The sequence below is a fragment of the Raphanus sativus genome, chromosome 6 (genome assembly GCF_000801105.2).
Source record: "Raphanus sativus cultivar WK10039 chromosome 6, ASM80110v3, whole genome shotgun sequence".
In the NCBI taxonomy this organism is placed as follows: domain Eukaryota; kingdom Viridiplantae; phylum Streptophyta; class Magnoliopsida; order Brassicales; family Brassicaceae; genus Raphanus; species Raphanus sativus.
In genome coordinates, this window is record NC_079516.1 from 46,235,276 (window position 1) to 46,262,270 (window position 26,995).

Consider the following 26,995-nt stretch of genomic DNA (forward strand, 5'->3'; position numbering starts at 1 on the left):
GATACGATTCTTGATAGCACGAGGCCATTGCAGAGCTCCCACAGCAACAAATGATTGAAACCATGATTTTTAGAAAATACTCGTAGAAATCAGATTAGCTACTTTATTTCTTTCTTCTAAGACATGGTCCAACACCCTCCATTGATATTTCACGTCATGTAATCTTCAATACACAAATAATATGTCGATGTGCATTTCGGCTAGTTTGGCAAAAACTGAAACAATTTAGAAAGTGAAATTCAGAGCTTATTGCGACATAACATATTTTGAACACCAAAGCTCTCATTCGTTTTCAATTCAGAGTAAGATAGAATAAGAAATTCACTCTCTAGCACGTGAAAAAGATTATGCCCATCCACATTTGCACCCTTTTTTTGTCGACTTTTCTTTTTATTAAAAGAAACCCAACAAGACAATATGACAAGAAAAAAGAAAGGCCCATTTCCCATCTTAAAAAAAGGCGGTGATCTACGTCAGCGATCCGAGAAGAAAGAAGAAACACTTATCTAACAACATCCATCCACAGCCGTCGATTTATACATCCCAATAACGTCCATCTAACGAACATCCTTGTCCTACATCAGCGATCCGCGCGAACTATTTTTATCCAATAGAATATATTTCCTCTTCCTTCTTAACATCCCCAGACCCATCCCAGAAACTCCTCATCTCAAATCTCAAAAACCTAATTCTCCACTCCCAAAAACAAAGAATCAAAGATGGCACCAAAGGCAGGAAAGAAGCCAGCAGAGAAGAAACCCGCCGCGGAGAAGCCAGCGGAGGAGGTCGCCGAGAAAGCCCCGGCGGAGAAGAAGCCAAAGGCCGGGAAGAAGCTGCCGAAGGAGGCCGGGGCCATCGACAAGAAGAAGAAGCGGAACAAGAAGAGCATCGAGACGTACAAGATCTACATCTTCAAGGTGCTGAAGCAGGTCCACCCTGACATCGGGATCTCCAGCAAGGCCATGGGGATCATGAACAGCTTCATCAACGACATCTTCGAGAAGCTCGCCCAGGAGGCCTCCAAGCTCGCTAGGTACAACAAGAAGCCGACCATCACCTCGAGGGAGATCCAGACCGCTGTTAGGCTTGTTCTGCCCGGCGAGCTCGCTAAGCACGCCGTCTCTGAGGGGACTAAGGCTGTTACTAAGTTTACTAGCTCTTGAATCGTGTTTGGTTTGGCTTAGGGATCTAGATCTGGTCGCTTTTGGTTTTATCTACTAAGAAAAAGTCGTATGGGTTATGCTTTATCTAGTTTTTTTTTTAATGATTTGGTTTGTAATTGTCGGAAGAACATATGCTATGGTTTTAATGAATCTCAATCCCTTTTGTTCAATAATTGTTTTGAAAATTACTCTTGTCAACTACTCTGTGCTTAAACTTGACGAACTCATCAAGAATATATAAACATTGAATTGTAACTCTAATCAGAGGACAATGAGAAATATAAACAACCAGGCTTGTAACTCTAATCAGCATCATTGTATAATCTCATTACTCGGACAATCCTCAATCTTCAGATTTAAACTAGCGGCAGACATCTCGGTCGTTCGATGAAAAGGCAAAGGGAGAGTTCATTAAAACTTCCTTGCTATGGTCGTCGCTGCATCGGTTTCTCTAGTACTACCTTGTATTTGGATCAAAAGGGAGGTGGGTCGATACATGACTCGTTTCAGTATTGCTATTCTTGATTCATCCAATGTATAAAAACAATACGTAGAGCCTCTCGCTGAACAATTAGCATCCAATCTAAAAGTTTTGGAATCGAAATCTTTATGGATTAGAAAACACTCTAAGGTCCGTCCGTTATCATCATCAGCTATGTTATAGATCTCGATTATATTCCTTTAATTCGAATAGTCAAACAACAAGGGTCCTTAGCTCAGTGGTAGAGCAATCGACTGCAGATCGATAGGTCACCGGTTCGAATCCGGTAGGGCCCTCTCTTTTTTCTTTATTTTTGACGCTATACTGATTGTTGATTATCTTATTCGGATCGCACGGCAGTGCATGTTTTTTATTCTGGATTGGCTACGTGTCATGCGACTAAAATAGCCCCCAATCTGTTTTTTTATCAGGATGTTTATCTTCTAACTCTTATCGGATCCGAATCGGTTCGGGTATATAATTCTAATACCTGTAATTTCCGAATCCATATTGGATCTATATCAGATTTGTGTATTTATAATCTAAAAAATATATGACATACTATATTTAGTCAATATTTATTATATACATGTAAAATTTTACAATATAACTTAAATCAAAATATTGATGTCAAAAGAAAATCGTAAATCAAAATATTAATAATTAAATTAAAACATTTTAAACTCTCTTTTTTCTTTATTTTTGACGCTATATAATTCTAATACCTGTAATTTCCGAATCCATATTGGATCTATATCAGATTCGTGTATTTATAATCTAAAAAATATATGACATACTATATTTAGTCAATATTGGATCGGGTATATAATTCTAATACCTGTAATTTCCGAATCCATATTGGATCTATATCAGATTCGTGTATTTATAATCTAAAAAATATATGACATACTATATTTAGTCAATATTTATTATATACATGTAAAATTTTACAATATAACTAAAATCAAAATATTGATGTCAAAAGAAAATCATAAATCAAATTATTAATAATTAAAATAAAACATTTTAAACTCTCTTTTTTCTTTATTTTTGACGCTATACTGATCGTTGATTATCTTATTCGAATCGCACGGCAGTGCATGTTTTTTATTCTGGATTGGCTACGTGTCATGCGACTAAAATAGCCCCCAATCTATTTTTTTATCAGGATGTTTATCTTCTAACTCTTATCGGATCCGAATCGGTTCGGATATATAATTCTAATACCTGTAATTTCCGAATCAATATTGGATCTATATCAGATTCGTGTATTTATAATCTAAAAAATATATGACATATTATATTTAGTCAATATTTATTATATACATGTAAAATTTTACAATATAACTTAAATCAAAATATTGATGTCAAAAGAAAATCGTAAATCAAAATATTAATAATTAAAATAAAACATTTTAAACTCTAAATTTTAAAACTCGGTATTATTTAAAAATGTTACAAAATAATAAAAAATATTGTTAACAAAAGAAACTAAATCATAGAATAATCTATAATATAATAGGACAGTTTCATCACTCCTGAAGGGGACACTATCACTTTGTAGTGAGACCTACATTTTTTTTTCCCTTTTAGTTTCTGTCGAGCGGGCTTCGAAGTAAACATTGGAGTGGGCTTTCACTTGCATTTTATGAGTTTTTGGTTTTTAACGATGCTGTGTAGAACCAAACTTTGCGTTTCATGTTATGTCTGAATCGTTTCCTTCTTCAACAGTTTAACATATCTTTCTCTCTCTCTCTCTCCGCCGTCTCCTTCCTCTCAACTTTCGAACTCCCCTATGTCTTCAAGTTTGTCTCTTCCTTACCTTCTATTCAATGTTTCTATCTTAATCTATACAATGAATCTTCAGTTTATATTTAAAGCATTAACTCCCACAAACTCTCCGCCTCCCACTTTTACAATCAAAACATTAGCTTTGTACGTATATAATCTGAAAAACACCTCAAACACTATAAATAGGAGAGCGTTGAGTTTGGAATCAAACATCACCAACACGCTCTCTCAGTTTAATTTCTCTCAAAAACCTAAATCTCTCCTTCAAAATATCTTGGTATGATGCTGTTGTTGGTCGCCTTCTCCTCCTTTTCATGGACTCGCGAATCATCAAAAAAAAATGAGAATTTGTAGAGTCACTCTCCTTCTCCTTGCTGAAAAGGTATTGTCGTCTTAAACAATCAATCATCATATTTTCGATCTCGGTTTTTTTAGAAAGACATGATTTTACTCTTCCATCAGAACTCAGTGATCCACAAATCCATTCCTGCTATTGATGACATTTTGAACAATGCTTCGGAAGTTTGACATCTTCAAGCTCTAGCAAACACGAACTCAGAACTTCCTGGTTTTCCATTTACGTTCACTATAGTAATTTTATATATGATTTTGTTATTAGCCATGAAGCTCTTTATCAAATGGCAGATCTTGGCCAAATTGGCCAAATTCGTCATGTGCAAGGTTCTGACTTTAAGAATGGTGAAGCAATGACTATACTTGTGGTCTATTTCCTCACTAGGTTTTTGGCATATATGTGGAAGAGAGTCAGAGTGAAAGAGCGATAATTGTTTCCAAATTTGAGGAAATTTCAAACGGCGATCAGAGGAAGAGTTTATAAAAGCTTGGTCTGGAATCGAGGAATGATATGGTGGGTACAGATTTTGATCAACTTTTAAAGCATCAGATTTGGATTTGCATCATGTAACCATCATGACATTTTTCATGTATGGTAACTCAATTCTTTATAATTTGTGGTTGTCTCTAAATTTGGATTACACTGTGTTTCTCGCGATAAAAAAGCATAACACATATATTAATTTATTTCTATGGTAGCTTCAAAGAAAAAGCATTACTTAGGAGTCACTCACCAGTAGTGTAATCAAGCAACAAATTTTGAAACTCTGACGCTAGGCAACCCATATGGCTCTGGCTTTGTTTTTGTCTTATAGTCTGGTCTTCTCTACAGCTCAGCTTGAATCAGCTAAATACAGCTGTCACAAACTAAAGTGTTCAACGAGACAGATCATTCTCTAATTTAAGCAGAGCTAAAGGAGTGTCCATTCTCCGAGGTGAGCAATGGCCACTACCACCGCAGTAACCACTAACGCCACAGTAATCACCATAATTATTGATCACAATTTTATCTTCTATTACTGGCAACTGATTAAAAAGAATGACAGAACCGATAAAATATTGCACAAATGCTATAAGAACTAATAATGTCAAAATCAATGTTATTTTCTTAACTTGTTGGTGAAATATGGCTACTTTGCAAATAAACCCTTATTTTAATCTGCCTAAAATATATGAAAAACTAAAATGAAAAAAGTTTAACAGATATCTAACAGTTTTGAGTTTAGATTTCCATATATTTTTCTTTTTGAAATAATTTTTTTTCAAATACACTTCAAAAAAAATTCAAAATTTATAATGTAAAATGCTTTAAATAAGTTTAAACGGGTCTAAAATTAGTAATGTAATTATCATAATCTAATATGTAACTTTGTTAAATATTAAAATAAAATGGACATGGACAGAGTTTGACTTTAAATAGGATGAGATCTCAAATGAGACGGGTGAGTAGGATGGTTTCATTTATTTTCATTTTTCTAAACAAATCTTTTTACATTTTTTATTTTATTTTCACAACACAAAAATATTCAGCACTTTTAAAGCGCGGATCAAAATCTAATTACACTTTATAATGACAACTAATCCTACTAAAACCATTCTAGCTAAATCAACAATTTTTTTTTGTCAAAAACAATCTCAACTTTTATATTATATTTCTTAAATTTAAAAATTTAATTTAAAATCAATGGTCAATGTATATAGTGACTTAATGCTCGGTGATAATAAAATATTGTTAATTACTCCATCTGTTTTTATAATAAATGTCATTTAACCTTTTTGCCAAAAAATTAAGAACAAAAAATATTTTCTATTTTCTTCTTTTTAATACATTATTTTGTTTGGTTTTGTTAATTAATTAAAAATTGAGATAATCATTTAATGTGTATTGAAAAAAATAAATGATGAAAAAGAAATTAAAGTAAAACGACGTTTAATATGAAAGATAAAGAGTATGATTTATTAAGTTATTAATTTCTTATCACTTTTGTTTTTAGTTAATTTCTAGATATTTTTCCTATTTAGGTTGATTGCTAATGACTGTAGCTTTAAATCTTTTGTTGTAGAAAAAAATCTTTACATTTTTTTGATGTGGCTTTAGATTTATTGCTGTAGGATTTTATGGAAAATCATATAAATTATTTTGTGTATTTGGCTCTACAAACCAATTGTACAGTTAATAAAAAATAACTTTAATTAAAGTTTGATTGTTGTGATTTTAGTGTTTTAGAAATAAATAAGACTATGGACAGAATCTTAATCAACTACCAATCACACCATGACGTTTTTATTTCAAGTATCTAATCTAATTAATTAAAAGTTGACTCTAATTAATTAAAATAAAAAATGTTGACTCTCCTTTTTCTATTTTTATTAGGTACTTTGTATATATATATACACTCTTGCTTGTTCTGTATTTACGAATACAAAACAACTACATCAGTTTTTTTTTCATTCTTATTGTATCATTTGAAATGGCTAAAACCAGTATTCTTGGTATTTTCATGATTGTTCTTGTTTTAGGTTTGTTCTACATTTCAAAATTATTCAATATTTGTAGATTTTTACTTTTGCATCGTAATGTTTAATTTGTTCATAACCTTATTAGTAACAAAATAATTGAGATTATACTAATATATGTTTTTAATATTTATTTAGGAACAGCGACGATGGAATCACAAGGACAATGCCATGACTATATTACTGAAGGAGGAATTGATTGTGAACGTAAACAGTGTAATGCTGAGTGTGCTGCGAAATGGAAAGGAATTGGCACGTGCATTAAAGATTCCAATACCTGCCTCTGCACTTTCAAATGTAAAACTTAATATTTGTTTGTGATTGATATGATCATAAAATATACTATAATAAAAATGGATTGAGAAATTATATTGCAAATTTTATGCAAATGTGAGACTAATTTCATTTGTACGCGAGGTGAACTCTATTCTGCTCTGCTACCACGAACATGTGATCATTAATAATTAGCCCATATCTCAGAGTCCTCCCAAATCTTTACTTTCCAAATGTTATTTTTTTCAATTGAGGCTAAAACAAGAGATACACGGTGTTGTTTTTCTTGTATATAAAATAGCATAGTTTTGAATATACATGTTTTTAAGTCGGGTACAATCGGTTATTATCGGATCATGTCTGTTCGGACAGCTTTTTTTTAGTTCTTTATGTAAAAGAAATTTAGATCTAAAAGGTACTTATAAATTTTCGGTTCGGGTTTCCCCGTCCAGGTTTAAATGTTAATCAACTATGTTTTAGATCTCGGTTATATTTTTTTAATTCGATTAGTCAAACAACAAGGGTCCTTAGCTCAGTGGTAGAGCAATCGACTGCAGATCGATAGGTCACCGGTTCGAACCCGGTAGGGCCCTTACTTTTTTCCTTTATTTTGACGCTATACTCTGACCGTTGATTATCTTATTCAGATCTCACGGCAGGACAAGTTTTATCCTGGATTGATTACGTGTCATGCGATTAAAATAACGTCCAGTCTGGTTTTATTTGTTTTTAACATTTTATTAAACACATCTGAGAGTTTAGTCTCCCACCCAGGTCTGGCGCCAAACAAAACATGTGAAAATTTTAGCCTTCCCGCTTCAGTTTTCACAAGTCACAACATCCAAAAACGATATACACATTGATTTTCTGATAAGGTTATGATTTATCTAACCTAAAATCAAAGTTAATCAACAGCTCCACAACGATAATGTTGTTGTAAAGAACCAGTCAAGTGTCAAGAGATGAATTTTTGGTTTGACTATAAATTTCACCACAAAACGTGTTTCTAAAATCACGCCAATAAAGATCATTCTTCACTTTCTTTTTTCTCTTGGTTGAAACACAAATGAAGCAAAGTTTCAGACCACAATACAGCAAGTAATATCATGAACTGCTGACTCGCCAATTGATAAATTTAATAATCATCAACCTAGCGTAATTTGAAGAAAATAAAGCACGGATTTGGTACAAAAAAAAACTTAAAATAGAGTAATAGAACTTTCATTACAGTACTGCAATTACAAAAACACTAACAAAGAAACGAACCGACCAAACACTATAGATTTCTTGACAGCAAGACTTAAATCAGTAGCAACAAGCACACACCAAACCAGATAAATTAACCACCGAATCCATAGAGAGTGCGTCCTTGCCTCTTCAAAGCATAAACAACATCCATCGCCGTGACCGTCTTCCTCCTCGCGTGCTCAGTGTAAGTGACGGCGTCTCTGATGACATTCTCGAGAAAGATCTTCAGAACACCTCTCGTTTCTTCGTAGATCAATCCGCTGATTCGCTTCACGCCTCCTCTGCGAGCGAGTCTCCTGATCGCAGGCTTCGTGATCCCTTGGATGTTGTCTCTCAGAACTTTCCTGTGCCTCTTCGCTCCTCCTTTTCCAAGTCCCTTCCCTCCTTTTCCTCTTCCTGACATTTTTTTGAACTTACTCTAGAATCGAATGAAGGAGAATTAGATGATCTGTGAGTTATTTAGATTCACATGGGGACTGAGTTATAAAGAAGACGACTATCTTAGAAAATAAATCGTAGCCGTTGGATTTACTTTTAATTGTACGGCTAAAGATTGCGATCCGAGAGGATGTATAAGAAAAGGATATACATCGTCGATTGCTAATGAATCGACGGTTGTAGATTGCTTCTTAGGTAAATCAGGGATTGGGCTTTTCATTTGTTGGACCAAGTTAACCGGGCCGGTTTGTGTTTACTATATGGAGTGAAGCGATGTCGTTTTTTGGTGGTTTCGATTTTCAAGCTCTTGTGCATCTTTTTATAATGTTCCGTCTCCTTAAAGACTCCACTGATTGTAAATTGCCGGGCGATGTAACAACCAGAGACGTACGTGTGATCAAGTTATTTTGGAGAACTCGTGTTTAGAACACATGTGTTCTAGATTTGAACTCTGAGATCGATCATTTGGGTTACAGTACAAAGAAAAAAAAGAGCGTGAAATTTTCCAGTTTTCACAAGATCAGTATCAGTATATGATTGATTTTGCCAAAAAAAAAAAAGCATAAAGCATTTCTTTTTTTTTTTTGGTCAACACATAAAGCATTTCATTGATCACATTCTCATAACAAAAATTTAAAGTAACAGCACCAATCTCGAAAATGTTCCTAGTCAGGACATCATTATTCCCAGCAAACTCAAAAAAAAAAAGACTGATAAAACACACACGATCAAATGAAATTTAAAAACACATTTTCTCACATTTTGTTATTGCTTCATTTCTTGAGAACGCCAAGCCTGAGACGAAAATCTTCTTCCATAAGTGGAAGCCCTTCACGGAGCTTCACCTTTGGTTCCCAACCAAGAACTTCTTTAGCTTTGCTTATGTCTGGTTTTCTCTGTCTCGGATCATCTGGTGTATTCTCCACCATCTTTATCTCCACGTCCGGCTTAATAAGCTGCATCAATCTCAATTCTCAGTACTAACCACATTGATTTACGTGATAATTGAATAACAAAAAATACAAATGCTAACCTCTTTAACCGTCTCAGCGAGTTCAACCATCGTGAATTCGCCTGGATTGCCTATATTGATTGGTCCGGTTTGGTCTCCTTCCATCAGACGCATTAGACCATCGACCTACAATACCAAAGTTGTGAACTATGGAACAATTTGCTATATACAACTTTGCTATTACATACCATGTCTGAAACATAACAGAAACTTCGGGTTTGTGTTCCCGGTTTCTGAACAGTTAGCGCTTCTCCTCTGCAAAACCAAACATCAGTCTGGGATAGTAAAGATTCAACTCAATCTTGAATAAAAGACATATTGAAGAAGAAGAACTTGATTTTCACCTGAGAGCCTGAGCAATGAAGTTGCTCACGACACGACCATCATCAATGTTCATACGAGGACCATATGTGTTGAATATTCTGGCTATGCGTATTTCTACAATAACCCCGTAACAAATAATAACTTAGCTAATCAAAAATATTCGAAGAAATAGAATACGATGGAAATAATAATTTACCAATCCCATGTTGCCTGTGGTAATCAAACATCAGAGTCTCTGCAACACGTTTTCCTTCATCGTAACAGCTTCTAACACCTGCATCGTAATCCATTTCGTGTTAGTTAATTAGTTAATGGCTTAGAGATTATTGCGATTAATCATTTGTAATTACTTACCGATGGGGTTTACATTTCCCCAGTAGCTCTCGGTCTGAGGATGAACAAGAGGATCACCGTACACTTCAGATGTGGAAGTAAGCAAAATTCTTGCTCCAACTCGCTTAGCTAGTCCCAACATATTAAGTGTACCAATCACATTTGTTTTTATCGTCTGTCATCAAAACAAAAAGAAAACCCTGATTATGATCATAAATCATTAAACATTAGTTATGTTTTGAATTAATGAAATTTAACAAACCTTAACAGGGTTGTATTTGTAGAAAATTGGAGATGCAGGACATGCTAGATGATAGATTTGATCAACCTCGACCATGAGAGGTTCTGTCACATCTGAAGATTTATAAAGGGAGTTAGTTAATTAATGCATTGCGTTTTCTCTAGTTAAATAATGTGACTAGGAAGAAGATAATACCATGACGAATAAGTTCAAATCTTGGATGACCAATCCATTTCTTGAGATTGTCTTTTGATCCTGTGAAGTAATTATCAGCGACGATTACTTCATTCTTTTCGTTTTGCATCAATCTATCAACCAAATGTGAACCAATGAATCCAGCTCCTCCTGTCACCAAGATCCTCATATTTGACTGCAATTTACAAAATCATCCAAGCACATTCAATTTTAACTATCTTGAGATCTAAATACAAAACGAGTATTAACTTATGACTTTTGACTTAATTACACATTGTACTAACTTTACTGCATTTTAAAACTCAATTGATTTTAGAGATTTGAAATAATATTTTGAGTGAATAAACCTGCAAAAACTTGGAATTACGCAGTGGAGAAGGCATCGGTGGTGGCTTCGTGGTCGTTCCATTCGTTGCCATCTCTGCAAATTAGAAAATTGTAATCACAGATTATTAGAAGAACATACATATGCTGCATCACAGAATTAAGTAAACCTGATGATTAGCAGTTAGGAGCTTGATAAAACGAAAACTGTATACAATTACTCTTCTGATCTCAATGATGTACTACAAGATCAATATAAGACCGATATTTATAAGCATATTTACATTTTTAAATGATCATATAAAACATGAACATGAGTCCCACAAGATTTGTAATCTACGCTAAAAAAACATGGAAGAAAAAAAGAAAATTCCCTACCAGAAAAGTGAGAGGAATAATCCAATCAACTGGACTGCACCAAACCCAAATTTTAGTTTGGTTCACCAAACGTCGCTTACAAATTAAGTTCTAATATATAATTTTATATCAAGAATGAAAAAGATAGATCAAAAAGAAACCGAAGACTCAAAAGAGTTTTGACTTTTCACCATTCTAGACTTAAGTCTTTAGATTAAACAAGTGAGACCGCAATAAGCATGGGTTTAAGGATTTTTATGGATCTTAAGTTTCGAGATCTGCGAGACGTTTAAACAAAGCATATATTATTAATTATATATTGATGGAGGTTAAAATGAGATATCCGCCGTAGGAATCGAACCATTGTTGTTGCGCTAAACGAATTTAACTATGGCATCTTTTTCTAAAAAAGTATTCGCAATTTATCTAGAATATGTCTTTTGTTTTGCTTTAGTCGTTAATTTAGTCGCAACAAGCATGATGTTAGCAGATCATAGCTTTTTTTTTCTTCAGATAAGCTTCATCATTATACTTTGATCAAAAAAAGCTTCATTATACATCGGATATATTCTGTAAATGACTACTAGCTCTTTACATTTTGCCATGACCCAAAACTACAAGTAGTAACCAATTTCACCTAAATGCTTTCACATATTTTTTTTGGGTGTGGTTAAATGGATCAGAAAATTTTGGGTCTATGTCCAAATATCTCTTCGTTTTCAAAGGAGCCGAACATGTCACTGGCTCACTTGCATTCTTGAAATAAAATAAGTCTTTGGTGTAAAAGTAATAGCCGTGGAGACCTACACAAATCCCACCCAGCAGCCACACTATAAAATCTTTCATATAATATTTTTGCATCTAAAAGGCCTTACCCCCACGAATAATGTAATCGGCCCAGGATATGCAATGATAAACTTTCTGGTTTTAGTCTGCACAATTGGTATCGTCGATGGTAAACCTGCGTGTATCCGCACCCGTTCGAATATGGATATGAGTTTTAAAAGGTTTTAAGTATTTTGATATAGAAGTCAGTTTGGATATTTTTAATTCGTATTCAGTTATTTCAAATTTGTTAATAACTTCTTTTGGAAAATATACACTCACATAATTTTTGCGATTCGGTTATTGGAGAGAATATCAAAAGTAGCTTGCTTTTCTAAGCTATGCTTGAATTTCATCAAAAAGCGAGAAAACCCTTTTGTTAATTCGCAAGGAAAGTCAACAAGATATTGATAAAAAAAAGTGAAAACGAGACTGAAAAGAAAAATGAACGTATAACATACCATAAGGAGGGTCGTGTTTTTCATAATTCGTTAAAACTCCATTGTCAAGGTAAGTTCTTCGGTGGAGAGGAAAAGGAATATATATGCCAACAAGATTTCCCCACATTTCAGGTGTCTTTGGGTTATGCTTCGGAAATCGGGTATAACCAATTATCCAGACATCCTCATAACAAAAGTCGTTTGAGTATTGAATGCTGATAAAATGTGCATGCCTGGTCAATAGAGCACGAACTTATCTCACTTTGAAATATTTTTATATATAAGAGAAAGGCTTTACATGCCCACGAATACTGAAATTGGCCCAACATATACAAATAGAAAAATGAACTTTTTGTTTGTTTAGCCTTCACATAATTGGTATTGTTATTGGTATAACCAGCTGACCCACAACCTTATTAACAAGAAGAGAAACAACAAAAAAAAAGCCATTTTATCAATGGAAAATTACGTTTATTTGTACAAAGAACGTATTTTGCAAGAGATCTCATGCAAGTTAACTTGGCTTGAAGGATTCTCCGACTGCACAACCTCTTCAACCATCTCCTCAATTTCTCTTGCCTCTTTCCCCATTTTCTCCACGCAAAACCCTAATGCACTCAAACTTAACACAACTTCACTCTTGTCCACTTTAACCTCTTCTCTTTCTTCTTCCACACGGAACATACCATCCGCAGCTCCTCTGCAATGCTGGAGATACGTATTTAAAATATTTTCTGGCTCGCTTTCGGGGCTTGAGAAACTAGGGTTTGGTGTCTTCCCCAACTCAATGTCCCATGAACCATTATCGTTCTTTGCGAGCGCCTTTTCAAGGGCGTCTAGCGATTTGAGAAGAGTAATTTCCTCAAAAGATTTGGCTAAAAGACCTATGCTTTGTGTTAGACTCTTGAGATCTTTCTCTACCTCTCCAAGAATCTCCTCGCATTGTGGTGATTTTCCTTTTCCTTGTTCTCCAAGAAACCCTAGCGCGTGACCGCTGAACTGCAATAGATCAGCCATTCTACACAATGATTCGAATAGCTTTTCGTAGCAAGAAGCGTTAAAAGGCGAAAACCAGAAACTCGGCTCAGCTTGTGCTTCTTCCGTAGACTTCTTGAGTGCATTAAGATGACTTCTCAGCTTCTTTTGACTCTCCACGATCTCCGCTTTACTCGGCTTAGCTCCAAACAAGCTTGCACACTCGTACAAAGCATGAAAGCTTCTAGAGAGCTCAAGTTTTGCCACGTTAGCGGCTCGCGTAGGCTGCAAGATAAGCTCCACCACGATCGAACAAGACAAGCCGATAAAAGTCTCGACGATTCTGTCGATCGCAAACTCGCTTGGCTCTCCAAAATTTTTCCTTCCGAGAATCAAAACGGCTCCTATCGCCGCGGATATTCCTCCGGCTTGTCCGTACATACGGCTCTTGCTCAAGAAGCTAGAGAAGATGAACCATGGAAGCAAAGAAAGAAACCTAACCGTCAAAAACCTTTGAAACACAAAACAGCCCATCACTCCGTACACGGTCCCTATCACTGTCCCTTGTGCCTTCACATTCGCCACTTTAAACGTGGCTTCTCTTGCTGCAGCGAAGCTGATCGCTACAGGTAAACCAGCCCAATACCCGTTTGGCTTACTATACAATGACCCTAGAAAAATCGCTAAACCTAACGAAAGCGATAACTTAATCGCTGGCATAACCTTCTTGCTGTCCCAATCACTAATCCAAGACCTACTCTTGGATTTGACTGAGCCCTTGTTCTCCTCCGGTTTTACTTTGTTCTCCTCCGGTTTAGCCGTTGAGATGGTTTCGAGGAGCCTGAGGCAGAACAGGAAGAAGTAAAAGGGCAAATCTTGAGATGTTTCCGGGATTTCTTGAAGTGTTTGGAGGCACTCGTCGGGTTTTTCTAGATCGGTTTCTGGAGTTACCGACGGTTGGGGGGTGTTGTTTACTCGTTTGATTGAGAGAATGACACGTTCTTGCATGTTCTTGATACCATCTTTGACTTCTCCAGCAAGTAAACTTGGAGGTATAGGAGATTTGCTTACTAATACCATTTCCATTCCTCTCAGAGCGATCTCCATGTTTTGAAGCTTCTCTCCTTTGTTATCATTCATGTTTTTCCATCTCCATATCTTAAATGGAAGCCTCTCCCATTTCATGCTTAGCTATGTAGATAAACATTCCAGTATCTATCTTATTAAAGGTGAAGTACAATTTCGGTGTGTTTGGATACTTGGATAAGAGTATTAAAAAAATCTGGTGTGTTTGGAAACATAGATTGTAGTCTTTTTTTAAAAAATATTTTGTTTGGAAACAAAGATAATAGTATTAAACAGAAAAAAAGTAATGGGCTTAAGTTATTAAGTCCATTATAAAAGAATGTTGTCTTATATATAAGAAAAATACAATATAAAACTCAATTTAAAATATCAACTCAAATTATGGTTTTTATATTTCATATTAAGTTTTTAAAATATAATATATGTAATTATTTATCTGATGATACGTATTAAATACTATTAATTATATGATTACTTATATGATAGTACATATAAAATACGATTAATTATATGATGAAATTATAAGATATATAATAATGACTAAGGATGGGTTTTCAGATATCCATACGGGTTTGGTTCTGATCGGTTTGCGTTTCGGGTTTTCGAGGTCAAAGATTTCAGTCCTATTAGGATGTTTCTAAATTTTTGTTTGAGTTTGATTCGGATCTTTGCGGGTTTGGTTTGAGTTTGGATAACCTATTTAAATTATTTTTAAAGTTTTAAATCACTATATATTTTAAATTTCTCAAAATCTATAAATAAAGTAATATATTACCTATAAATTTAAAGGTATCATTCTTGATATTTTATATACGTTAAATATAAAAATAATTAATATATAAGTATTTAAATCTATTTTAGATAAATTCAGGTACACCAATACTTCGGTTCGGATCCGATTCGGTTCTCTAACTAACAAAATTTTGAATAATTCGAATATTTAATCAATTTATGTTCAGGTTTGGTACTATATTTACGGATTGGTATCAGTTCTGTTCCTCGGATTCATTTTGCCAAACCCTAATAATTACATGAAAAAAAAATATCATCATATTTTTAAAAATATACATCCGCGGAGGTGCAGAGATCAAAGTCTATAATTATTTATTTTAACAACAAGTCAAATAAATATATTGATTGAAGAGCGAATAAAACAAAACTAGATAAATACATAGTTTACCAGAAACACTCTATGTATCGAATTTATTATAATTTTTTTATTAAAATAAATAAATTCAATAATTACAAACAAATAATATATTTCATAAAAGTGAAAAATAATACCCGCGCTTTCGAAGCGCGGGTCAAAATCTAGTTAGATATTATTTACCTATATTTTATACCCAAATTGATTATGAGAAAACAAAAAAATGAGAATTAATTAATTACTTGGTATCGTTTGATGGTTTGATAACGCTTAGATGAAGTATGAGACAACTCTCGAGCCTGTGAGACAGAAGCCATTGCTGATATGGCGTCTTCGGCGCAAAAAGCTTTCATGTACAACTTCACTCGCGTCGTTATATTTTGACCAATCTCTTTGCAGCTTTCTTTGACCTGCCCACGTGTATATTTAAAGTAAATTAATTTTGGTAATATCAGAGAGAACTATACCATTGCCAATGGATTCAGTACTAGTCTACACATAATTTTAGTAGTGGGAGATAAAGTTTTGTTATAATTTCACGGATTGTATTAGTTAATTAATATAGAAAAAAGAGAATCATATTGTCTGCGATGCGACACAGCTTGTGCGCAATATTTTGGAAGAATTAGTACAAAAATTTAGGCGGTGTATGGTATATGTCTATATGACCTACGCAAGATATAAAATATAGCGGTACGGAATAAAGTTAGGAACAACACTTCGAAATAAACGTGAAGATGTTTCATTGTTTTGTGACTGTATAACCAAAGTCCACATATTAATCTATTATGCTCATTGATTACTTTCTTCTTTTGGTTCGATTTAATTCAAACACGTATACAGATCTACACAATATTTAAATCCTAACAAGTGATTTTCTTTTCTTTGGGTTGAATATATAATAAGGAGAATTATGTAACTTTTTCTTATACTCATGAAAGATCGAAATACAGCTAGATTGAAGCAAATCATGCTAATGAGTTGTTCTTCCATGAAAAAAAATTAATCAGGAGACATCCCAACTTATGAAAAAATCCAAATTATTTTTTAAAAGAAGGTGTAATCTTCTCTCTGTATATTTAAACGAGGCCCAAAACATTGTTTCAAATTCACGTAGCTAAGTACAAAAAAAAAATTCACGTAGCTACATATGTTTAATATTGTGAGGTTGTTTCAGATCCGGTGCTTCGAACCCATATGCAAGATATTGAAGTTTCCATTTAGATCTCGGTTCTTTATTTACATTTGCTGATCTTTACGGCTTTGCATTTTGTTTTGTATTTTTCATGTATTAACACAAACATATTATTCGTGTTTGGAACAATCGAGAATACGTACAAAGAGATAAATATATGCATTTATACGTAAAGACTGTATGTGTTGTACTGAGAAAGAGATGGTACCTCGCAAGTAGCCAAACGAGGAAGTGGAATGAGAAGTGCAAAAACGCAAGCTATAACGCCGAGTGCGGTGCTAGCAGCGACTCTAAGTGGGTGCATGACTGGCTCAGTCTCTGCTCCATTTATATAACCAATAACATAGATAAGAACAATCTGGCCTAGCGCGATCCGCTTAGCCACCAAGTGTGTTGAACCATTTGGTAACACAACCACGAACGCTGCTAAAGCTGCGGCTAAAGCAGTAGTTCCTGCCGTGAGTCGAGCTGGTCCTATAAGCCTTAAAGTAATAATAGCTGGTGCAACGCTCTGACATGTGGCGTAAAGCGCTAGCCAGCAGCCACGTAGTGTGTCGCCGAGCGTGGCGTCGGTGATGATGAGAATGACCGTGACGTAAGAAAACGCTGGGAATGCTACATAACGGAGGATCCATTGGGGTCCGTAGAGTGTAGCTACACCAACGATTGTGCAAGCTAGAGCTGTGCGGAACGCTGAAGCTAGGCACATGCGCCACATGGCTCGGCCTCTCTCAGTCATTTGCATTCTTTATGGAGAGAAAGCCAAGACAAACTCTTAAGGGGACAAAAGCTTAGGTTTGGGAGCTAATTCGTTGTTGTTGGTAAGAAAAAGTAATCAGAAGAATATGGAATAACTGAGAGAGAAGTGTGAGACAATGAAGGGCTTATAAAGACGTGTTGATCTGATGAGTGGGTCAGTGCTCTCTTAGGGGACGTGGAAGTACACCAAGCGGGTTGGGTTCCACGTGAGAAAATTAATGTGGATCATTTTCTTTTTGAATTATCAGAAGTTTGGGTCAGGAGGATCATTATGTAATGAGAACTCAAAACTTTATATTTAATCGATTAGTTTCATTTGAACAGATAGTGGCCATATATTATAATTAATTAATATATTGTACCTATTAATGTTTTCTTTGTCTTTACCGATCTATACGGCTCGAAAATATTAAACAGGAACAGTATATTATAGTATTTGACATAAAGCGGTCTTAAATCACGTTTTCAACAAAAAGCAAAATTTATTTGTTCTCGTATCTAATGAGAATTTAGAGTCTTAAATATTAGAATATACAATAATCTGACTTGTGGATGCAACCACTGCAAGCATAGCATGTCCCTTCGGGTTTAAAAGATCAGGTAGATGATCAAATCTTGAGTTATGCAAGAGTTAGTGGTAGAAAAACGACAAGGTAAGAAATAGCTGCGGTAGATAGTGATGGTGCATAAAAATGATTATATTTTTACAAAAAAAAAAAATTATACTAAATGATATATTGGTTTCGATGATATACATATATATAACCATAATTTTAGGAAATTTTTAGAGGAAACAGTTAAATATTTATTAGAAAGTAATAGAACTTTTTTATAAAAAAATTCCTATTTAAAATCAAGGAGCCATACAGTTAGAATATCTTTATCCCTAAACCCTTAAAATGAGTTCTTAAACTTTTTATCTGATTTAGAAAAAAACTAAAAACCATCGATTATGGGCCGTCACATATCAGTAGAATCTGCAAACAGTATAAGAACCCAACAAACTTGTCTCTAGCAGAAGATGTGAGAAGGATTGGTTTTAAAAAAGATGTGGACTCCACCTTTTAAAAATCCATTTAAGAAGTGGAGAAATAATGCTCTTATATGTCGTAAGTCTTAGTTTTCGAGAAACAATAGAGATAGAGACAAGCGGGAGCATAATATTGGATTAGAAGCGAATAATTGCTTAGAAGTACAAGAAAAAAAGAGATATGACTGAAGGTAGAGACTCTACTAGTTGGAGTTACGAGCCTCAAACCCTAATCTATTTATCCTGAAATTTTTAGTTGGTTTTAGAGCATTTTTATCGCTGATAAAAGTGGGGTTCTTAATTTATGCCTCCCCTCCCCCTCCTCCCAAAGGCATAAGATTCAGTTCTTTCGTGTGTAAAATAAAGATTATTGTTTCTTCGACTCTTACATTGTTTACAGGCCCAACTGAAACGTGACAATCCACAATTGGTTAACTTTATAATTTTTTTTCAGACAAAAAATCAAATAAAAATTCCTATTATAAAGTTGTGCGATAAAGATGCTCTTAGAGGTCTTACTCGATACCTCGTGCTAGACTATGCTAATATCAATATTTTATATTCACAATTATATCAACATTTATGCATGCGCTCTATAGAGCTTAAATTCCAAAACTAAACTATACTCCACAAACTGATTTATATGATACTAATTGCAAACCCTTTAACCAGTAATAAGATTAGTAATTTTCTCCATTCCAACTCACTTTTTAGAGTTTTTCATGTATATTAAAAAAACAAGATAGATTTTAGTTATAGACTATAATCCTATCCGTGTTAAAAAGTGGAATATATTTTTAAATTTTTCAAAATCGACAAAATATAATTGCAAATGTTAGAATTTGTATGTTGATGATGTCGGTTTCGGCTTCACATTTGTTTTTGACAAATACCTGTTATGTTAATAATTTGAGTTTAATATAATACTTTGTTTTATTGTGACACGTACGTTATGCTCACCAAATAATTTGTTACGCAGTTTAAACCAACATATTTTAACTATTTTATTCCTCTTGAAAAAACGTTTTTGGATATATATTAGAAAATAAAAAGTAAACTATATTTATAGGGTTTGATAGCTAAAACGTTAATATTTTGTTTGTTTTTTTGACAATTTTAAATTTCAAAGAGTAGATTTGGGAGAATATATTTCAGAACATCAGGTTTTATTTAATAGATCGATTTTTGATTGACTAAGGTAAAATGTCAAATAAGATATATTAATAATTTGGAATTAGTCCAACATAAACTCTTATATAATAAATAAAAATATAGTACTCTGGATTAATAGATTAGATGGATTGTTTCTTGTGATCAGCTATTTCTCATAATTTTTAGTCAATCAAAATCTAATAAACACATACAATTTATCATTATTATATACAATAAAATATAAAATATAATTTTTAGAAATATAATTTTTGTCTAAAATATGGATTATTATAAAACAGAAAGAGTAAACAATAAAACATTATTTTTACTGTTTTAACCGCATTCGCTCTTCCACATGATCCATTTCACTAATTTGCAGAACCATCAAAGGGTAAGAGCATATCTAACTCCACTATATTTCTCACTCTAAAATAAAATTTAAAGTAAAAATATTTTAATGGTATTATAGAGTGAAAATTATGTTTATTCCAAATATAGAGTAACTTGTCTATTTTTGTTCATCACTCTATTTTTTACTTTAAAATAGAATATCATTAGAATAAATTTCAATTCTATTATAGAGTAGTCACTCTATTTTAGAAAAAAATAGAATAAACCAATAGAAATGGTCTAAGCATATGTATTTATACTAGATGACATATTTTTTTGTTTTTGTCAAAGCTACTAAATGGCATCTTAAAATTCTGAATAGAATGCTATGTTACAGCATGTATGTCACAATCTTTTTCTGAAGTAACAAGAAAGCTAAATTTAATTGTAGTTATTTTCTATACAGTTACTGGGAAATATTACATAAAAATTACCAAGAAATTCATAATTAAAAAATGTTTGGGTGATAAATAAATTGCAGAAATGTGACTGGATCTAATGATCGTGCATAAGAAAAAGAATGTACGTACAAATATTTTGTCTATTGACTTCAACACTATAAAAGAATTTCTTTAATACTATGAAACTGGATAAAAAAAGAAGAAGAAAAACTGGATCAAACTTCAAGAATGACTGGAAAGATATAAAGTAGACCATGGCTCTATCTACTAAGAAAGAGGCAAGGACAGAACAGCTGAAATGTGATCCGTCGCCTAACCTATATAAATGTAACATGTCATGACTTTGATTTCTCGAGAGTTCCCATGCAAACATGAGGAAAACACCAAAATCCGGATGCTTGGGTTCAGAAACGTGGATTATGTTTCGGTTTTACTAATTATGTTTTGGTTTTAAATTTTTTACTACGAGTATACATTCGTAAGTAGTGTCTAGATTACATAATTCGTCACGCGTGTCTACATATGCAAATGGAAATACATTTTTTCTCCCAATTTACTAATGTACTTCCATTTTGTTAAATACGCTATCTTACGTAAATACTATATGTGCCGACAAGAGAAATTAATATGCACGTAAGCTATCCGCCGTTTACACATGGTCGCACTGAAAATACAAAACCAAACTTCAAGAAACAGCAGAAAGTGAGTCACAAACGATAAAACTATAAATGCCCCAGAAAGATGGTCAATGGCGTAAAAAGCAAATTGCGATTCAAATCCGTACCGTTGTTATTTCACACTAAGTTTTCACACTAAGTCACACTTCTAAATTGAAAGGCGCACTCGCACGCTCTATGCAAATTACATGTTTTTATTTTTAATCACTTTGCTGTTTAGCATTTAGTGTATACATATCTGTTATCTCTTAACCATATACAAACCAAACTCTCTAACAAGTAGCAAATTACATGTTTAAGTGACTCTTTAGCTTATATATGGACTTTACAGTACTTCAGCCACTTCTCTAGTTCGACCTTCTTAAATCGAGACCATCTTCAACAGATAAACTAGAATAATTAGACTGTCAGTAGCGTAATTCAAAATCGACGTTTTGAGTAAATAAGAGCATCTCCAACTCCACTCTATTTTTCACTCTAAAATAGAGTTTAGAGTAAGAAATGCTCCAATGGTACTCTATTTCTCACTCTATAATAGATTGAAAAATAGGTTTACTCCACATATAGAGTAAGTTGTTTTTTATTTGTTCATCACTCTATTTTTTACTCTAAAATAGGGTACCATTGGAGCAAACTCCATCTATATTATAGAGTCACTCTATTTTAGAGTAAAAAATAAAGTGAACTCTAAGCGGCGAAAATTAACCGCAAATAGAGCATGTTAGCACATGAGCTTAGCCGCTCACAAATTTCCAACCAAATCTCTATCTATCTTATTAAAACAGAAACATTACAACTTCTTCTAGGTGGATTTTAAAGTTGGACCTTATGTAATTAATGCTATATTAATCTACTTATTATTAGACATGCCTTTTTATAAATAATTAATATCAAACATTAACATAGTTTTTCACTTCTTACCTTATTATTATATCCACTACGCATGTTTCCTTATATTACATATATTTTACTATAAGTTAGATACATCCACTAGCATATTATACTATAAGATAGATTATTAATAATACATCTACTAACATATAATACTATACGACAGATTACTAATAATACAATATATTATTTGTATTCATTAACTTGCATCTATCAATATTAGCAATACTACGAAGACGACTAACTCTATACTTTTAACCTATAAACCATGATATACTAATTTATAACAAAAATGATATTACTGTTATAAATTAGCTTTTATAAAAAATATTTATAGCAGCAATTTGTTATATAAGATAAATTTAATTAAGATCCAAATCTTTTTTTTTCATGTTCAGAAAAAAGAAACCTACGAATATATACCATTAAGTTAGCCAAAAATCTTCCGAATAAATAGTAACTCTCACCAACCCAAAAAAAAATGAATTAAAAATATAACAAAAGATATTATGTTTGAAATTTAGCTCACTAGATCGGTATAAATATGTTCATTTCAGGTATGAGTTTTTCGAGTTCTCAACAATTGGATCTAAGTAGGTATTTGGTTTTTTTTTGTCCGGGTTGATTTTTTTTGGTTCCGGATCATTCTAACTTTTTATATTATAAATCTTAAATAATATACAACATGTATATAAAATATGTGAATCAAAAGATAAACTCGCGCAGACGCGCGGGTCATGATCTAGTTTGTCCATTAAAGTTAATTAATGTAGATCCATTATCCTCTACGTTTACTCTTCTAATTTATCTGTATTAATCACATATATTATACTATACTAGATTAAATTACGTCAAGGAGAAATGTAGAATTGGATATCAAACTAACTTGTGCCCATTAAGCTTTACAAGCATCGTATATATACAAAGATCAATGACGGTTTAACACAAACTTTAGGAAACTAAACATATCTCTAATCGTAGAAATAGGAAACTAGATATGAGAGAATATACGATATAGGAAGATTGACATATATTTGTCTATATCGTAATACTCCCCCTCACGTTGGAGCGTGAAGGTCACGAACGCCCAACTTGGACAATAATGTATTGAACTGTATTCGTCCCAGCGCCTTAGTTAAAATGTCCGCAACCTGCTCTTTGGTTCGAATGTGATGCAGAATAATGAGACCATCCCGAACAGCATCACGAACTGCATGACAATCATTCTCAACGTGCTTTGTCCGTTCATGAAAAACTGCATTTTTAGCAATATGAATTGCAGCTTTATTGTCGCAGAAGAACCGGGTAGGAACTAGCTTGATATCGAATCCTTGCAACATTTTACGCAACCACTTGACCTCTTTAAGAGAATCAGACATAGCACGATATTCAGCTTCAGCTGAAGAATGAGACACCGTATCTTGTTTCTTTGTCTTCCAGCTGATAGGAGAATCACCAAGAAAAGCAACATAAGCAGTAAGAGACCGTCGAGTTTCAGAACAAGCTGACCAATCAGAGTCACAATAGACGGTTAATGACATATCTTTAGACGAACTCAACATAATGCCTTGACCAGGAGAACCTTTTAGAAACCGCACGATACGTAAAGCTGCCTCCCAATGAGCTTCTTTAGGAGACTGCATAAACTGAGACAGAACATGCACTGAATAACTTAACTCGGGTCTGGTATGAAGAAGATACAGTAAGCGACCGACGAGTCGCCTATACTTGCGTGGATCAGTCAGGAGAGGGCTGTCGACCTTGCCAAGATGATGATTCTGTTCAAGAGGCGTCGCAGCGGGCTTGCTACCGAGATTTCCTGTATCAGCAATGATGTCCAAAGTGTATTTGCGCTGAGACAGAAAAAAACCTTCTGGACCACGACTCACTTCGATTCCGAGAAAATACTTTAGCTTCCCCATATCCTTCATAGAGAAACACTTGCTCAAGTACTCCTTAAATTTTTGTACCATACGACTATCATTACCACTGATAAGTAAGTCGTCAACATAGATTAACACACATAGCTGAATGCCATTGCGGCTGTAGCAGAACAAAGAAGAGTCGTCATAAGACTGAATAAAACCAAACTTCAGTAACGCGTCTGACAACTTTTTAAACCAGCACCTCGGAGCTTGCTTAAGACCATACAAAGATTTCCGAAGGCGACAGACTTTATTAGGATGAGAGTGTCGAAAACCAGGTGGAAGCTTCATGTACACTTCTTCTTCTAAATCTCCATGAAGAAAAGCGTTGTTAACGTCCATTTGAAAGACTTCCCACTGATTTGCCGCAACCAAACGAAGGAACACACGAACCGACGTCATCCTAATAACAGGAGCGAAAGTCTCATTATAGTCTTCTCCTTCGACCTGTTTATTACCCATGACAACAACACGTGATTTGTAGCGCCGTATCGTACCATCTGGATTATATTTAATCTTATAAACCCATTGACTTCCAAGTGCAACCTTGCCTTCTGGGAGATCACAAATATCCCATGTATGTTGGTCTTCAAGAGCAACGACTTCTTCCACCATAGAATCATCCCACACATCAATTCCAACAGCCTCTGCGAAGTGTTTTGGTTCAACACCAGCTGTAATGGCAGCTAGAAAGGCTTGTTGCAGTTGAGTAAAGTTAGAATCAGAGACAAATTTGGTCAATGGGTATAGTGAATTACCTTGGATCGTTGCCGCAGACTCAGAAGTGGACGTAGCGAGAGCGAGATGGGGGCTTAACAGGGAGCTTTTAACAGTGGCATTATAAGTGACATAGTCCTTAAGCTTTATCGATGGAACTTGTTGTCTTTTACCACGACCAAGTTCTTCAGCTACAGGATGGCTACTCGCCGGAGAATCTGTCAAGTCGGCTGCACCAGTAGTAATTTCTTCTTCAACCTCAGCACTCTGTTCTGTTTCACTGTCAGCTTCATCTCCATTAGCAGGAACGAGTGGCTGTTCGACCTGAACCACAGGTTGCGAACTCCCCCTGTCCGAAGGTTCCACCGGAGCCTCCATGACCAGAAAATTCCAGTCCTCATCAACGTGTTCATCTGTTACTACAGACGGGGCTGGTAAAGTTGCATATGGGAACACATCTTCTCGAAAAACCACATCCCGCGTAATTAAAAATTCCTCGCGCTCAGTATCAAAAACTCTGTAACCTTTTTTACCAAAGGGATATCCAACGAAAACACAAACGCGACTTCTTTCTCCAAACTTATCTCTTGTTCGAGACTGGCGATGGGCATAACAAGCAGACCCAAAAACTCGCAGCTGTGTATAATCAGGTTTACAACCGTGTAGAAGTTCATAGGGAGTCCGACCTTTGTGAATGGAGCTCGGTGTCCGGTTTATCAAATAAGCAGCCGTCATAACTGCTTCTCCCCAGAAAGTAACCGGCAAGCTAGACTGAAATAACAAAGCTCTAGACACATTGAGAATGTGTCTGTGTTTTCTCTCGACTCGACCGTTTTGTTGAGGGGTCGCAACACAAGAGGTTTGATGAACGATCCCAACCTCGCGAAAATACGAAGAAAGACACATAAATTCTGTGCCATTGTCACTTCTAACCATTTTAACAACTTTACCAAATTGTTTCTCAGCATATGCGATGAAGTTCTTGAGGATGGTCCGAACCTCTGTTTTCTCGAGCATCAAATACGTCCAAACGGCTCGGGAAAAGTCGTCTACAATTGTTAGAAAATAGACAGCACCACAAGATGAAGGAATGCGATATGGTCCCCATACATCGACATGAATTAAAGCAAAACAATCATCTGATTTATTTGAACTGTCTGGAAAAACTTCACGAGTTTGTTTAGCTCGAAAACATACGTCACAAGAACTAGAGCTTTTATTAGTAGACGACAACATAGGTAAAGAAGAAAGCACAGAAAAACTAGGATGTCCTAAGCGTTGATGCCACAAAGACTGATCAGAAGACGCGTCGACCGTGTGTATCTTTGCTGTAGCCACATCCGTTAAGTAGTAAACCCCATCACGCTCTTCACCGGTTCCAATCAGAGTCCGCGAAAAACGGTCCTGTAAAACACAAATAGTATCAGTGAAGGTGGCAAGACAATTCATTTGTTTCAAGATTTTTGAAACCGATATCAAAGTGCAGTTCAATGACGGCACATATAAGACATTAATCAAAGAAACTTTCTCCGATAGAGAGATCTCGCCCATGCTCACTGCAAATGTGTGACTGCCATCTGCGAAACCCACTGAACATGGAGGTATAGAGACAATATTTTTCAAAAGTGAGAGCTTCCCGGTCATATGGTGCGAAGCTCCGGTATCTAAAATAACATTCCCAAACTTTTCCTTACCAGACAATCTGTCGGAACTTGACTTCTCTTGAATTATTTGAGTAAGAACCTTCCACTGATCTTGAGTGAACTCGGGAAAGGGAGACGAATTGGAGCTGGTGGCATGAGCCGTCGCGATCTGTCCTTTGCCTCGTCCGGAGCTTGAGCCACGACCATGACCTCTTCCTCTCACAGAACCAGTACGTTCGTTACGTTCATTCCACCAGTCGGGAAAGCCAACAAGTTGCCAGCAATCCTTTTTATCATGTCCTCGACGCCCACAATGAGAACACGCTGTTACACGACTATTGCGGAGAATTGACGATTCAGAGTTGGAACCTCCCTGAGTTTGATTATCACCACGAGAAGTATTGTCAACTTGACGTGTGGCAAAACCAATCGCTTCTTGCTGCTGCTCGCGACCACGAGCTGAACTCATCCTCTGTTCTTCTTGTACGACTTTGGAGTAGACTTCTCCAATAGAGGGCAACGGATCCGTGCCAATCAAAGAAGTGCAGAGACTCCCGAACCTAGAGTCATCAAGACCCATAATAAACTGATGCACCTTGTCATCATCTCTTTCTTTTCTGATGTCTTTTGCAGCACCACAGGTGCACATCGGCAATGGCTGATAAACATCGAGCTCCTCCCACAACGTACA

At 34.9% G+C, this 26,995-nt stretch overlaps 4 protein-coding genes, 1 long non-coding RNA gene and 2 other non-coding genes across 8 annotated transcripts; 4 read left to right on the plus strand and 3 right to left on the minus strand.

Moving 5' to 3' along the window:
• The first annotated feature begins 650 nt into the window (after positions 1–650).
• LOC108813524 (histone H2B.3) lies at positions 651–1,336 on the plus strand. The gene has a single exon (XM_018586104.2). The coding sequence runs from the start codon at positions 720–722 to the stop codon at positions 1,161–1,163; it is 444 nt and encodes a 147-aa protein (XP_018441606.1). The 5' UTR covers positions 651–719; the 3' UTR covers positions 1,164–1,336.
• Positions 1,337–1,868: 532 nt separating this feature from the next.
• On the plus strand, positions 1,869–1,940 carry TRNAC-GCA (transfer RNA cysteine (anticodon GCA)). The gene has a single exon. It is a non-coding gene; the product is annotated as a tRNA-Cys (tRNA).
• Positions 1,941–3,291: 1,351 nt separating this feature from the next.
• On the plus strand, positions 3,292–4,472 carry LOC130495973 (uncharacterized). The gene is made up of 2 exons (XR_008935009.1): positions 3,292–3,817; positions 3,898–4,472. It is a non-coding gene; the product is annotated as an uncharacterized LOC130495973 (long non-coding RNA).
• A 2,628-nt stretch (positions 4,473–7,100) lies between these two features.
• Positions 7,101–7,172, plus strand: TRNAC-GCA (transfer RNA cysteine (anticodon GCA)). Its single transcript has one exon. It is a non-coding gene; the product is annotated as a tRNA-Cys (tRNA).
• Positions 7,173–7,784: 612 nt separating this feature from the next.
• On the minus strand, positions 7,785–8,289 carry LOC108807117 (histone H4). The gene has a single exon (XM_018579371.2). The coding sequence runs from the start codon at positions 8,228–8,230 to the stop codon at positions 7,919–7,921; it is 312 nt and encodes a 103-aa protein (XP_018434873.1). The 5' UTR covers positions 8,231–8,289; the 3' UTR covers positions 7,785–7,918.
• A 575-nt stretch (positions 8,290–8,864) lies between these two features.
• LOC108806968 (UDP-glucuronic acid decarboxylase 6) lies at positions 8,865–11,275 on the minus strand. 2 transcript variants are annotated; one of them, XM_056989476.1, is made up of 11 exons: positions 11,073–11,230; positions 10,865–10,936; positions 10,718–10,791; positions 10,371–10,545; positions 10,197–10,288; positions 9,956–10,109; positions 9,798–9,875; positions 9,622–9,715; positions 9,466–9,532; positions 9,299–9,403; positions 8,865–9,221 (listed from the first exon to the last, which is right to left on the minus strand). In XM_056989476.1, exons 3-11 carry the CDS (start codon positions 10,787–10,789, stop codon positions 9,039–9,041), a joined length of 1,020 nt encoding a protein of 339 aa, XP_056845456.1. In that variant the 5' UTR covers positions 10,790–10,791; positions 10,865–10,936; positions 11,073–11,230; the 3' UTR covers positions 8,865–9,038. The 2 variants fall into 2 exon arrangements, with proteins under 2 accessions (XP_056845456.1, XP_018434696.2); XM_018579194.2 differs by lacking the exon at positions 10,865–10,936 and having other exon boundaries at positions 11,073–11,275.
• Positions 11,276–12,652: 1,377 nt separating this feature from the next.
• On the minus strand, positions 12,653–17,560 carry LOC108811062 (uncharacterized). Its single transcript, XM_018583124.2, has 3 exons — positions 16,928–17,560; positions 15,767–15,934; positions 12,653–14,482 (listed from the first exon to the last, which is right to left on the minus strand). The coding sequence occupies exons 1-3, from the start codon at positions 17,462–17,464 to the stop codon at positions 12,788–12,790; spliced, it is 2,400 nt and encodes a 799-aa protein (XP_018438626.2). The 5' UTR covers positions 17,465–17,560; the 3' UTR covers positions 12,653–12,787.
• Positions 17,561–26,995: the final 9,435 nt, after the last annotated feature.

Coding starts and splice junctions, on each gene's coding strand:
- LOC108813524 (XM_018586104.2), top strand. CDS start 720: ATGGCACCAAAGGCAGGAAAGAAGCCAGCAGAGAAGAAACCCGCCGCG.
- LOC108807117 (XM_018579371.2), bottom strand. CDS start 8,230: ATGTCAGGAAGAGGAAAAGGAGGGAAGGGACTTGGAAAAGGAGGAGCG.
- LOC108806968 (XM_018579194.2), bottom strand. CDS start 10,789: ATGGCAACGAATGGAACGACCACGAAGCCACCACCGATGCCTTCTCCA. Junction 10,110..10,196: donor ACAAATACAACCCTGTTAAG/GTTTGTTAAATT, acceptor TTTTGATGACAG/ACGATAAAAACAAATGTGAT. Junction 9,404..9,465: donor TCTGTTATGTTTCAGACATG/GTATGTAATAGC, acceptor TTGGTATTGTAG/GTCGATGGTCTAATGCGTCT.
- LOC108811062 (XM_018583124.2), bottom strand. CDS start 17,464: ATGCAAATGACTGAGAGAGGCCGAGCCATGTGGCGCATGTGCCTAGCT. Junction 15,935..16,927: donor CTCGTTTGGCTACTTGCGAG/GTACCATCTCTT, acceptor ACACGTGGGCAG/GTCAAAGAAAGCTGCAAAGA. Junction 14,483..15,766: donor AAACCATCAAACGATACCAA/GTAATTAATTAA, acceptor TTATCTACATAG/CTAAGCATGAAATGGGAGAG.